Here is a 14,735-nt window from a genome sequence, read left to right on the forward strand (position 1 = left end):
TGAGGATTTTTGTTTTCTTTACATTGAGTTGTAATCCATACGTAAGGCTGTGCTCTTTGATCTTCATCAGTAAATATTTTAAGTCCTCTTCACTTTTCAGCAAGCAAGGTTGTATCATCTGTGTATCTCAGGTTGTTAATATGAGGGTATTGAAAATACCACAACTTGGTTCAGGCACACCCTAGTCCTCATGCTGACATGGGCCCAATATATTGCTGGGAAACTGTTGGTGGCCAGTGGGTAGCAAAGTTTTTTCAGTAGCCGTGTGTGTGTGTGTGTGTGTGTGTGTGTGTGTGTGTGTGTGAGTTTGAAGCACTCTCTCCCTTTCCATTTTTCCTTTGGCTCTTTTATTTCTTTTCTTCCTGAGGACACTCCCTGCCTGAGTTTCTCTCTCTGGAGACCCTGGTAGTTAGATGTGGGGAGAGTTTCTATCTAGAGAACAAAAATGGAGCCTCCAGTGTTTCATTTTGTTGTGCGCAGGGTTGCTATGAGTTGGAATCAACTTGACATCTCCTAACAACAACAACAACAACAAATATATTGAATACTATATGAGAGAACACATACCTTTCCTATTTGAAAACCATGCAGAATCTCCTTGTTCTGTTTGGGTGGCTGCATCTAGATATATGTTCAGGTTCTGCATGAGCACAGAGAAGTATCTGGAATTTATGATCCACACAGTTGAATGCGTTTGCATAGTTAATAAACCACAGGTAAACATCTTTTTGGTATTCTCTGCTTTCAACCAAGATCCATCTGACATTAGAAATGATATCCCTCATTCTATGTCCTCTCCTGAATCCAGCGTGAATTTCTAGCAGTTCTCTGTTTATGTACTGCTGCAATTTTTAAAAACTATCTTTAGCAAAATTTTGCTTTCATATGATATTAATGAAATTTAAAATAATTCCCATATTTTGAGGGGTCACCTTTCTTTGGAACAGACACTGATACAGATTTCTTCTAGTCAGTGTACCAGGTAACTGTCTTCTAAATTTCTTATCATAAATGAATGACACTTCCAGCATTGCAACAGTTTGTTGAGACATCTCTATTGGTATTTCGTCAATTCCTGGAGTCTTGTTTTTCACCAACGTCTTCCATGTGGTTTACACTTCTTCTTTCAGTATCATCGGTTTGTGATCATATGCTACCTCCTGAAATGATTGAACATTGACCCCTTCACCATAAGGGTCCCTTTTTGGTTGGTGGTTAGTGTGCTCCCCAAGGCAGCTGAGACACCCCCATCACCCACCACCCACCCCTGCTTGGTCATCACGGGTGTCTCCAGCGCCTGGTACAGTGCCTGGTGGTAGCCTTCATACAGGTGCCTACTGAATGAAAGACGCCTTCCAAGCTCACCCTACTCTGCCAGATCTAATACATACAGGGTTCCCTTTATGGGTTTCCGAGCCGTTTCATAGATGGGACGAAGTGCGGCCAGAGCAATGGCCTGGCATCAGGCAGCTCAGGCGTAGCTGCCAACCTAAGGGGGCAGGAACCGGACCTGGGTGCTGGAACCTCGTTAGGAGGCACACCCTGAACTCTGGCAGTCGGTAGTGTCGCCGGCTGCTTTCTATTTGATTTAATTTCTGTCACTGCTTGATAGCAAAGAAGGCGCGCCCCCGCCAGGCTGCCGCCCCGCCCCTCCCCTCCATTTCCTCTCGTGTAGCTGGCCTCTCTGCTGCTGCTTCTCGGTCTACAGAGAAGCCCGGAAAGGGCAAGGCGGCAGCGGCAGCGGAGATGGTGAGGGGCCGGGCCGGGCGGCGGGGCGCAGGGCAGAGGGCAAACATGCGGGTGGTGGGAGGTAGGAGTCCCATGTCCGGGACAGGGGTGTCTTCCAGGAAAGGTAAGGCTCATACTAGGCAAGGTGACCTCGGCCCGGAGTGCAGGACGGGGCCGACCCTCCGCTCTCGTTCGCAGTTTGGGAGGCAGACCGGCGTGCACCCTATTTGGGCTGTAGCGCGAAGGTGGTGTGTGAGGAACGCAACTCCAGCTTCCCACTTGCCTGGAGCGAAGTGCTTATGAGCTCTTTAGAGCCAGACTCAGAGCTGGGAACCGGTGATAGCCACTTACCCAGCGCTGTGACTCCGGGCAAGTCACTTAACCTCCCTGAGCGCCCTTTTCCGCATCTGTGAAGCGAGGTCAGTACTACCTGCCTTGCTGGGTTCTTGAGAGGTGAAATGAAATGTTGGGGCAGAGAGCACCGAGCACTCCGAGCCTGCTCCGAAGTGGAAGGTACTGCCGTGACCTCTTCACCTTCCCCCTAGCTGTGAGGAATCATGTCTGGCCCCGGAGTTGGAAATCTGAGCAGATGAGGTGATGGCTGGCGGTTGTGCCAACCCAGCCACTGACAGGTGTTGGTAGACAAATTCCTTCCCCAGGGGAAAGAGAAAGGAAGAGGTTTGCTGTAAAAGTTCACCGGAGTTTTATCAGAGTGTGGCATAGGTCTGACTCCTCTTCTACCCCCTAGCTAGTGACACATTCCAGCAAGCGAGCGTGGAGTCCATTCTCCACTCCTAGAACAGACTTTGTCTCCACTTGCCACCTCCAAGGCAAAGGAAGCAGCAACAGCTGGTGCCAGTGGTCTCCCCACCCCACCACCTTGAGTGAGCTGGCAGAGATGTGATGGATGTGGGCTGGCCGGGGTCGTGGTGCCTCATCTCCAGGGAAATGGACACAGGAAGAGGAAGTGGGGCAGGAAGGTAGTGCTGAGCTTGGAGGTCACGCCAGGAAACTGAGGGAGGCTCTGAGAACCGACAGAGCCCAGAGCCCACTTCCCAGTGTACAGGGCAAGGAACCAAGCAAGCATGACTAAGGATGGGCTTCTTACTGGCCCTCGCTGGCCCTTAGAACTTGGGAAGAAGAAAGAGCAATCTCCTGAAGCAAATGAAGTAAAGTCTGAGACCAGGATAATTTTTGGGGAGGTGGGGAGTAGCTATTGAAAAATATTGGACTCTCAAATATTTGAGGCAAGGCAAATAGTGGATCAGAGTCTGAGGAAGGAATATTGATCCTCTCCTTGCCCATCTTCAAGCCCTATCCCTGTCTTTTCTTTCACCCAGCCCCAGCTCTTGCCTTTCCTTCTGCCCATTCCCCTTTCTTACCTGCTCATCTTCCTTTCCCTCTCATCTCCCCCTCTCTATAATTCATTCAATCAACAAGGTTTTGGGGGGACAGTTCCTCTGTGCTAGACATGAATTTCATTGTTATTATAATTTGTATTAGGTGTTTTTGTTAAGTGCTGTGGAGTCGGTTCTGATTTACAGAGACGCTGTATTGGGTTTCCGAGGAGCGGCTGGTGAATTCGAACTGCCAACCTTGCAGTTCAAACCGACCTTTAGGTCCAGTGCTTATCCAATGGATCCACAACGGTTATCAGTGTTTGTGGTGTTGTTAAGTACCATCGAGTTGGTTTTGGCTCAATAGCGACCCAGTGTTGGGCTTTCTGAGGAGTGGCTGTTGTGTTTGAAACACCCACCTCGTGGTTCAAACCGACCTTGCAGTCCTGTACTTATCCTGCAGCACCACACCAGAAGTCCAGTAGTAGGTGCAGGGGATAGAAAATTCCTGGGTGGCCCAAATGGTTTGCATTTGTGGCACTGTAGGATAAGCATTGAACTGCTAACCATAAGGTCAGCGATTCATATGTACCAGCTGCTCCTTGGAAACCCTGTACAGGGCTACTATGAGTCAGAACTGACTCCATAGCACTTAACAACAACAATTAATTTAAAAGTTGGTGGTTTGAACCCACCCAGAGGTGCCTAGAAAGACAGGACTGGTGATTTGTCTTGAAAAGGTCACAATCTTGAAAACACTATGAAGTAATTCTACTCTGTACACATGAGATCACCATAAGTTGGAATCTACTCAGTGGCAACTAACAGTTAACAGCTTACCTAGGTTAAAACCCACCTGGAGGTGCCATGAAAGAAAAGCCTGGAAATCTGCTAGTGTAAATATTATACCCAAGAAAACCTTAGGAAACACTAATGGGTAGAAGCAAGATGGAAATTGAACAAGTAACTGCGTGACTTCATTCATCTTATAAATAGTCCTCTCTCATGCACAGTCCAAAGAATTTGTGTTTTGAGCCATGAACCTCCTCCACATGCAAACAAGTTGACTTGTTAGTTGTCCAAAGGTCTGGTGAATATTTAGCCAGTCAGCTAAAGCATTTTACGGCCTTTTATCTGCATTCAGTTTACCACAACAGCTAAGACTATGGTCCCTGGAGCCTATGTTAGCTTACCTTCAAGATCTTCTATTCATTGTCTCTGTGACCATGGACAGGCAAGCAATTTAACCCCTCAGGGCTTCAGTTTCTTATAAAATTAGGATAATCATACTGTCCTTGCTGTATGATTATAACGCTTAAATGAGGCAAAGTGAGTACGTGTCAGCAGCACAGTGAATGGTGGCTTTTATTGTTGTTCAAGGTTTAAAACTTTCAACAGCCAGCAATGCCTGATGGACAGAAACTAGATGCAGGTGATCAAAGACCTATGTTAAGTTCTGTCTTTATGTTAGAAACAAGTGCACACGTTTGCAATAGGGAAGACCTTTTCTGGTTGTGAAGGAGCCCTAGTCCGACAGTGGTTAAGGACTCCATTTAACTCAACCAAAAGGTCAGCGTTAAAACCCACCAGCTGCTCTGTGTAAGAAAGATGTGGCAATCTGCTCCTGTAACCATTAGAACCTTGGGAAACCTTAGGCAATTCTACTCTTCCCTGTGTGGTCATTATGAGTTGGAATGGACTAGATACCTGTGGGGTTTTATTTTCTGTCCTCAGCTGTGTATTTTGTGAAGATATTTAAGAGGTTTTAGTGACCACAAGTAAGGGTATCATGCAGTCCTTGGACTCAGATGCTAAAATGGCTCGGAGAAATTTGGGCTGTATTAATTATAATTGTTGTTAAGTGCTGACTCATTAGTGACCCGTACAGGGTTTCCAAAGAGCAGCTGGTAAGTTTAAACTGCCAACCTTATTATTGAAACCGGCCTTGCCATCAGTGTCCACTGCTTTATCCCACAGTGTCACACCAGGACTCCTCAACAATAATGTTGTTGTTGCTAAGTGAGCAGCTGGTGACCTTGAACCACCAACCTTGCAGTTCAAATGGCTTTGAAATCTGGGGCATATTAACCCACAGGGCCACACCAGGACTCCATCAACAGTAATAGCTTTTTTGTTTACTGAGCATTTAATATGTGCCAGGCATGGTGCTAAGCAAGCATTTTATTTATAGTATGTGGCATAATCCTTACAATAGCATTATGAAGTAGGCATTATCACTATTTCACAGATAAGGAAGCAGAGGGTTACAAAGGTCACATCCTAATTCTCAGACACTCAGCTGGTGAGTGACCGTGACAGGACTTGAACCGACATAGATGAAATGCAGAGCTCTGCTCTTAGTCTCCTCACTGTGCTGACCACGAGAGACGATGATATGCCCAAGTCAATACCAGTCCTCCGAGGATGAGGACAGCTGAAATCAGGGGTTCTGGGGCATGAAAACAAGGGGAAATGAGGAGAGTTTACGTAGGGTGCTTTTTGAGAGCTGTGCTTCTAGAAAAGGAACCAGGATTGTTTAATCTGGAAAACGCCCAGTGTTGATTTGAGCTTCTTAGAAGGGGTCTTCTGTATAGAGAGGGTAATGGTCTGTCGAGAACATTTCTTGCATAACTACCAACAGAACTGCTGCTCGCTGCTAAGTCTGGCTCAAAACCTCAAGCCCTACAGGCCCCTGGCAGGTCTCGGAAATGCCTCTCTCACCCACCCTTCCTCTCCACGCTCCCTGCTCCCCCTGGCCTGGCTGCAGTTTCCTCACACCCCTTGTTGATGACACCTCTCTACCCCTCTGCCAGCTTCTGCCCAGAGACCTCTCAACTTCTCTTGGTGCCAGTCTATCGCCAATAGAAACATTTCCCGGAAGTACTTCTCCAGTGTCCTCATGGCTCCACAGCTCTTGTTTTAGCACTCCTTCCAAGCTAGCCTCCTCTTCCTGACTTTTACTGCTTTCTCTGGCCCCACCCTGCCCTCTGCCTGGTCTTTCATGGCCTTTGTGCCCCAGTCTCTCTATACCAGCAATGTCCCTGAGCAACCACAATTCTCAGGAATCACTGTCTAGTCTGCTGCTGCAACACTTGATATTTATATCTTACATGTAACTCTTTACTCTTTTCTAAATGATCACGTATGTCTCTTTTTTTTTCAGCCAGATTAAAAACCAGAAACAGATCCGTTGTTATTGAGTGGGCTCCCAGTCAGAGTGACCCCTCCCCACCTGTATGGCAGAATAGAACTCTGCTACACAGGATTGTTAGTGGCTGAATTTTTAGAAGTAAATCACCAGGCCTTTCTTCTAAGTGTCCTCTGAGTGGATTAAAGCTGAGAGCTTTAATCATTGCAGCACCCAGGGACTCCTTAAGAACAAACACCATTCATTCGGAATATATTTGTCAGTGTTTATACTGAGTCAAATGAGTCCTGATGTTGTTGCCGTTAAGTTCCGTCTAGTCGGTTCCAACCCATTATGACCCTGTATAGGATTTCTGAGGAGCAGCTGGTGAGCTTGAACCGCTGACCTTGTGGTTCAAAATGACTTTGCAGTCCAGCGCATTAACCCACAGTGCCACACCAGGACTCCAAATGAGCCCTGGTGGTGGGGGTGGTATGCCGTGGAGTTGGTTCCGATTCATAGTGACTCATAGGGTTTCCGAGGCTATAAATCTTCATGGGAATAGAAAGTGTCATCTTTCTCCCATGGAACTGCTGGTAGTTTCCAACTGCTGACCTTGAGGTTAGCAGCCTGACTGGTAACCACTATGCTATCAGAGCCCTAGTAGTACAAAATTAAGTGCCTGGCTGTTATCCACAGGTTAACTAATGGAACCCACCTAGTTACCAGCTCTACAGATGAAAGAACTATGTATCTGCTCCATAAAGATTACAGCTTAGAAAACCCTATGTGGCAGTTCTACTCTTTTCCATGGGGTTGCTACGAATTGAAATCAGCTGATAGCACCTAACCACAACAACACTATTGCTGAGTTACAATGTGACACAATAACAGATTTAGCTCTTGCCCTCTGGGAAAGTACATCCTTCCATGTCACATAAATCTTTAGGCCAGTAGTCTAGTGCAAACCGTTTGTACCACCTCAGGACCTTGTTTCTCACAGAGTTAACAAAGACCTGTGTGCGTATAGTCAGTGACCTTTCTCCTCTGGACTGGGGCCAAGGAGGGCTCCAGGTTTAGCTCTGAGGCCTCAGTCTTCCCTGGGAGCAGATGCGGTGTCATGTAGTGAGAGGAGTAGGCTGAAGGGCTGCAACTGTAGGCACAGTTAGCTCTCTTGGAGAATGTGACCCAGGATCACCACTTGTTGCAGAATAAGAGAGCAGCTATGTGGTTAAGAGTACAAAAAATAATATCTAACATCCCACAAATCTCTTAACAATGACTCTTATGACCAAATTTTTGTTCATTCCTAAATTTTGGTGTTAGACTTTTGGCATGTGGAGAAGTTCAAAGAACCAAGTAATGAAGCCTGTTGAGTAATATAATTGGCGTAGTAGTGATGATGATAGTTGGTTCCTTGACTCAGGAAAAAACCAACCAAAACCAGACCCGTTGCTATTGATTCTGATTCACAGCGACCCTACAGGGCAGAATAGAACTGCTTCTTAGGGCTTCCAGGCTGTCATCTTTATGAAAGCACACTACCACATCTTTCCCTTGTGCAGTGGCTGCTGCGTTCGAAACACCAACCTTCCAGTTAGCAACCAAGCACTTTTACCATTGTGGCACCAGAGTTCCTTGACTCAGGAAAAGGTAGAGAAAATGACAGCTTCCCTGCTCTCTTCCTCATCCCTCCTTGCTCCCCAGTTACTGCCTCCCCACGCCTGTGAATGCTCTTTCCAAAAAATGGCTTGCCTGTGCGCCCTCTCTAAGCAAGCTGCTTCTTGAGTGCAAGGGTAAATATTAACATATTTGGGTTACAGATGCCTGTTCCTCTAAGCTCTTACTGGGCTAGATAAACACCCTGGGATAACATTTCTTGGGAATAAGAGTTACTTTTGGATTATGTGTAAAAATGGCACAGGGAAGGCATCCGACCTCCTCTAACTTCATGAAAGCGAGAAAGAAGCATTATCAGCACTGACAGTCCAAGGTTGATACCTATGAGGCAGAGGTCAGACATGCCTGAACCCTCCAATCTATTTTTTTTTTAAATTTTTCTCCAATTCTGATTGTCCCTCCCATGACACTCTCTACTTCTCTGCAGAATTTACTAATTCACTGCAACAGCCACACAGAACTCACAGACCATTCTCACAATTATGGGGTTTATTAGCAAAGTAATAGGTCACAATTCAGGATCCGTAATAACTCAGGATACACTTGTTCAATCAGGACAGCCTCTTCTTTGCTGTGCCTGCAGGTAGACCTCTCTCTGGCCCTCAACCCTGCAAGGGCCTGTGTTACAGATCCCCCGTTAGCTCTGTCTATAAATGCTCACTCCACTAACAAGCTGCTGCAAAGGCGCTCAGCTCTAACTCTGTGGGTCAGCAAATCTAGCTCCACCAGGTTCTCAGAGGTACCCTACTTTAGCAGCAAGCCTCCTGCCCCAAGGGGCTCAGCTTTCTTGCTCCATGGGCTAGGAAGCCCACTGACCTGTCTCCTACCAGTCTCCTGGTTCTGTTGGTAACATTTCTCTATAGCTTCTTCTTGTCTCTCACCATTTCTGATGTTACAGCTGTCTCCTGTGCCTAGGAAGTTCTTAGCATAGGGATTCCCACTCCAAAGGATATACTCTACTCCTCTGTCTTCTTGGTGATCATGAGGTTTCCCCCTCTCTGCCTCTGGAATGGCTCATGTTAAGTCTAGCAGATGGTAAAACTAACCAGTCTTCTAGATAACCAACCCATATACCTTATTTGCTTGGTGCTACTTTCTGCTCCCATAAAGATTTACAGCCTTGGAAACCCTATACAGGGTCGCTATGAGTCGGAACCAACTTTAGGACACACCATCACCTTCTCAGAGACCCTATACAGAGTCACAGTGAGTCAGAACTGACTGGACAGCACTGAATAACCTCCACAAGGGTGCCATGCACCTTATTTACATTATTAATAAGTTATCTAATCCCCTTGATGGACCACAAGCACAGCATTTGCATAGCCCCACTCGGTCCTTTGGAGTCCGAGTGTGGCGCTGTAGGATACATACTGGACTGAAATGTCAGTTTGAACTACAAGGTTGGCAGTTCAAACTCACTAGCCACTCCTTGGAAACCCTATACAGGGTGGCTATGAGTCGGCACTTAGCAACAACAACCTGGTCATTTGGTGGGAGTTACAAAAGCCATTGTTAGAGGAGCCATATTAAGTAGTTCATTGTACCACAAATAGCTACAATGCAATTGACTCATTCACAGAGATCTTGCAAGTAAGTAATCAAGGCTATGCTGGCTTCCTGGGGCCCTGGGATGGTGGAGGATAAAGTAGGGGACTAGTTCCGTCCCTCCCTCTGGGAGGTTGTGACCCATTTGAAGAGAGAAGACTCTTATACTGGGAATGCTTGGAGGCTGTGTGCCAGGCAGCTGCATAGAACCTCAAGGAAGATTTTTGCCTGGGTGGGAGATATTCCTCTGGGGCCACCAGATCTTTTCCAACACTTACTTCTCTGGTTTTAAGTGGAATTCAGTCAGGTGCCAAAATGTCTGTTTCAGACAATGGGTGATAAGGACTGGCAGGAAAGGAATCTTTGCTGATGCTCTGAGGGGGGAAGATGGGAACAGGGATGGGCTGGGGGTGGGGGTGGTGGCAGGCTTTGGCTCCTTAGTCTGCAGGTATTCATCTCATTGAAATGTCCCTCAACCTCCAGCTTTCACCATTGCTACCTGCTCCAGGTTGCTCTCAGTCCTGCATTTAAAGCCCAGTTCCTTTTTTGCTCATGACCCATACTTTCTTCCTTTCTCCTGTTCTCTGAACCTCCTAAGCTTGGACTCTATACCTCTCTTCTCAGTCCTCTAAAATGAACTGGCTTCTTTTGTCAAGTGAGGCTGCTGCTCTGGCTGGGAAATCCAAAGGTTGGGTCTCTTCTCTTTCTGCTAGTGAAAACTGAAAAGCTGGAGGCCAAAGGCCAGGAAGGCTGAAGTTCTCAGACAGAGAGGAAATCCACCACAGGCATGGATGTGGGGAGAAGGGCCAGGCAGGAGGCAGAACTGGCCTGACTAGTCAGGGGACCCAGGAGGGAGAGCTGAGCTTCTCCATTTGGGGGATGGGGCAGTTCCCAAATTACTTTTCTTTCTGTCTGAGATGGAGCTTCTCCCTATCAGGCTTCCAGCCAAGAAACTGTTTCCTGCTCTTTACTGCCTCCTTAGGCCCGTGAAAGGGGCGCTGGTGGTACCTTGGGTTAAGCACGAGGCTGCTAACTAAAAGTTGGTGGTTCAAACCCACCAGTTGATCTGGGGAGAAAGATGAGGCAGTGTGCTTTATGGAGCAGGATTCCTATTGGGTCACGATATGCCAGAATTGGCTTGATGAAAAGGGGTGGTGGCTGTGAATGTAGGCCAGTGGGCAGCCACAGAGCAGGTGTGCGTAAAGCATTGACTATCCTGGAGCAGGTGAGGTTGCCTTTGTGAGAGGGTGAGGTCCTGGGAAGGTCCCACCCTGAGGCTGTTTAGAGGAAACTGAGAGAGATGCTGGGAACCAGGACTGACCTTCCTGTTTTGATGGGCCGGGGGAAGGGGCACTAAGACCAAAGGCAAGCTCCACTGACCCAGCAGGCCCTTCACCCCACATACATCACACATGTACAAGAAGGATGCTGAACACTCATAAAGTGGGGGCAAGGCGCCTCTAGGTCATGTGGCCAGATGAGGGCCAGATGGGGACTTCATGCAGTCCTGACCTTGGGCTTGGTGCCCAGGCAGGGAAGGAGTTGAAGCAATGCCAGCAACAGGCGGATGAAGTGACGGAAATCATGCTCAACAACTTCGAAAAGGTCCTGGAGCGCGATGGGAAGCTGGCAGAGCTGGAGGAACGTTCACACCAACTCCTGGACATGGTGCGAGGCCTGGGGGGAGGCAGGAAGGGGAGAAGGGGAGACTTGGAGGAACCCTCCAAAGGAGTTTTAGGTTGTGCACAGGACTTCTAGGACCTTGGTAGGGTCTGAGGTCTACTTGAGGGTCATTGTGGGATCTTTGGATTTCCTAGCTTAGGCAGGGGATAGATAGATCTTAGGAACTAAGTCCTTCATTTGGAGCTGTGTGCCTTCCTAAGGGTCAAGGATTGGCACCATTAATTGGAGGTGAGCCAGTAGCACTGAAGTCAAGGGCTACACCAGTGTTTGAAGCCGGGAGGCAGACCTGGAGGGGCCTGGGCAGGTTGTGGGGAGGATGCAAGAGGAAACTAGGTCTTGCTAGAGCAGAGACTGGGCTTGGGTGGAGCTGGCTCTGAGTCTCTGGGGGAACCTCTAACTTCCACCCTGTGTCTGGGGTGTTCATAGAGCACCACTTTCAGCAAGACGACCAAGACACTGGCCCAGAAGAAGCGCTGGGAGAACACCCGCTGCCGGATCTACCTCGGGCTGGTGTTGGGCGGCGGACTGCTTGTCATTCTGATTGTGCTGCTGGCCTTCTTTCTTCAGAAGAATGGTGAGGGCAGCAGTGCCCCGGAGGCCCAGGAGGCCCAGCCTCAAGACCGGGGGACTGACCTGGTTGGGCCTGTGAGAGAGGCTGAAAAGCCACCCTGGCCAGTTCTGGCCTCCAAAGAGCCCTGGCCTTCACTCCCTTCTGAGCCATCCTGGTAAGCTTCTAATGACAGTCCCATTGTGTGCACCTCCGCATTTCCCATCATATCACCAACTGACCCTTGAGAATAGCCTGCTGCCCTGGCCAGGCCAGGCCAGTCCCACCTGGAGCTCAGTAAAAGCTGCTGTTTGGTTAAAAGCTGGTACTGGTACATTTGTGTGTCTCTCTGAAGGTCTCCAGGTTGGTTCATCCCCACCTTGCCTTACCCCTGGGGCACCATAGAAAGTCCACCACTCCTAGGACCCCGACCTGGGAGGTGGCCTTTTCCCTTTTCTCCTTTACCTTACACGATACAAACAAGCCTTTCTGGAATGGAGGTGCAAGTACACAATGGCCCCAAACCAGCCCAGAGAACAGATTTTTTTTTCTTTTTTCTTTTTCCTGGCATCTTGAAGGTGCTCAGAAGACTAATGGGATCCCAGATGCGATTAGAAAGAGGAAAATACTTGTCAGATTTTTACAACATGAAGCCCTCCCCGACCTTAATAATCCCTTTTCCTCCTCCTGCTCCCCCTCTTTCTCACACCACCTTCTTCCTTAAGAGTCTACCCAATTACCGATGCGGCAGATGGCAATGAAGTCAGGGAGGGCTCCCAAGGCTCTGTACTGAAGGGTCACAAAGATTGGCTAGAGATTGCCTTGTAGGAAAGAAGTCAACTTTTTATTTGATAATTTTGAGCATATTTGATAGATTCATTCAAATGCAATATTCTTTGTACACTTGGGGGTTGGGTTTAAAGACCTTGTCACTATCATCATTTCTGAGCTTCAGGGTCCAGAATTTTTACACAGTTTCATTAAGGAGGCATGATTAGTTGAACTTAACCTCCAATCAGAAGTCAAGCTTTTCAAAGCTCCAGGGGTTACATAGGACCACAGCAAGGATCACTGGGTACCAGCTGAGGATGAAGAAAAGAGCCCCCGCTTCTGCCTGGACTACAATAAAAATGGCATGGCAGAGGCATCTGACCTTCTTTGTGTTCACAAACCAACACCAAGCCCACTGCCATCAAGTCAATTCCAACTCCTAGTAACTCTATGTAGGGTTTCTGAGACTGCAAGTCTTTATGGAAGCAGACAGCCTCTACTTTGTTTTGTAGACTGGCTGGTGGTTTTGAACTGCTGACCTTGCAGTTAGCAAATTAAGATCAACAACCCAAGACTGATTCCTGTGAGGCAGAGGTCAGAAATCACCCTCCATTTTTACCAATTCTGACACCAACTGTCCCTCCCATGATATTCTATTTCTGGGTTTGATAATTCATTGCAATTGTTGTTAGATACTGTCGAATTGGTTCCAACTCATAGTACAACAGAACGAAACACTGCCCAGTCCTGCTCCACCTTCACAATTATTGTCATGTGTGAGCCCATTGTTGCTGCTACTGTGTCAGTCCTTCTCGTTGGGGGTCTTCCTCTTTTTTGCTGACTCTCCATTTTGCCAAGCATGATTTCCTTCTCCAGGGACTGGTCTCTCCTGACAACATGTCCGAAGTATGAGAGAAGTCTCACCATCTTGGCTTCTGAGGACTCTTCTGACTGTACTTCTTCCAAGACAGATTTGTTCAGACAGTTCATAGTACTTTCAATATTCTTTGCCAACACCATAAATGAAATGCATCAATTCTTCTGTACTTCTTTTTATTCATACTTTCACATGTTTATGAGGCAAGTGAAAATATCATGGCTTGAGTAGGTGCACCTTAGTCCTCAAACTGACATCTTTGTTCTTTAACATTATAAAGAGGCTTTTGTAGCAGATTTGCTTAGTATAATATATTGTTGAATTTCTAGACTGTTGCTTCCATGAGTGTTGATTATGAATCTAAGCAAAATGAAAAGTTTGACCACTTCAATCTTGGCTCTATTGAATCCATGCTACTATTTTTTTGGTCCAGTGTGAGAATTTTTGTTTTCTTTACATTGAGGTGCAATCTACATTGAAGGCTGTAGTCTTTGATCTTCATCAGTATTTCAAGTTCTCTTCACTTTTAGCAAGCTAGGTTGTATCATCTGTATATCACAGGTTGTTAATGAGTCTTCCTCCAATTCTAAGGCCCGATTCTTCTTCATATAATCCAGTTTCTCGGAATATTTGCTCAACAGACAGATTGAATAAGCATGGTGAAAGGATACAATCTGGACACCTTTCCTGATTTTAAACCATTCTGTATCTCCTTGTTGTTTGCACGACTGCCTCTTGGCCTATGTACAGGTTCCTCACGAGCACAATTAAGTGTTCTGGAATTCCCATTCTTCACAATGTTATCCATAGTTTGTTATGATCCACACAGTTGAATGCCTTTGCATAATCAATAAAGCGCAAGTAGACATCTTTCTGGTATTCTCTGCTTTCAGCCAAGATTCATTTGACATCAGCAATGATATCCTTGATTCCACATTCCTTTCAAATTCCAGCTTGATCTGGCAGCTACCTGTCGATGTACTGGTATAAGTGTTTTTTAATTATCTTCAAGAATATTTCACTTGGATGTCACATTAATTATGTCATTTTATGATTTGTACATTCTGTTGGGTCACCTTTGTTTGGAATGGGCACAAATATGATTCTCTTCCAATCAGTTGATCTAAATTTCTTGGCACAAGCACATGAGTGTCTTCAATGATGCATTGGTTTGTTGAAATATTTCCATTTGTATTTTGTCAGTTCCTGGAACCTTATTTTTTACCAATGCTTTCAGTGCAGCTTGGACTTCCTTTAGTACTATCGGTTCTTGATCATGTGGTACGTATTAAAATAGTTGAACATCTACCGTTTCTTTTTGTGCAGTGACTGTGTATTCCTTTATATTCTTTTTTTTTTTTTTAAGGTTTTTATTGTGGATTGAGTGAAAGTTTACAGGGCATATCATCAGTTTACATTCAACAAATCATATACCTT

The 14,735-nt window shown here is 46.5% G+C and overlaps 1 protein-coding gene across 1 annotated transcript; it reads left to right on the forward strand.

Moving 5' to 3' along the window:
- Positions 1–10,887: 10,887 nt before the first annotated feature.
- On the forward strand, positions 10,888–11,832 carry VAMP5 (vesicle-associated membrane protein 5). The gene is made up of 2 exons (XM_006866611.1): positions 10,888–11,088; positions 11,530–11,832. The coding sequence occupies exons 1-2, from the start codon at positions 10,888–10,890 to the stop codon at positions 11,830–11,832; spliced, it is 504 nt and encodes a 167-aa protein (XP_006866673.1).
- Positions 11,833–14,735: the final 2,903 nt, after the last annotated feature.

The sequence above is a fragment of the Chrysochloris asiatica genome, unplaced genomic scaffold (assembly GCF_000296735.1).
Source record: "Chrysochloris asiatica unplaced genomic scaffold, ChrAsi1.0 scaffold00093, whole genome shotgun sequence".
In the NCBI taxonomy this organism is placed as follows: domain Eukaryota; kingdom Metazoa; phylum Chordata; class Mammalia; order Afrosoricida; family Chrysochloridae; genus Chrysochloris; species Chrysochloris asiatica.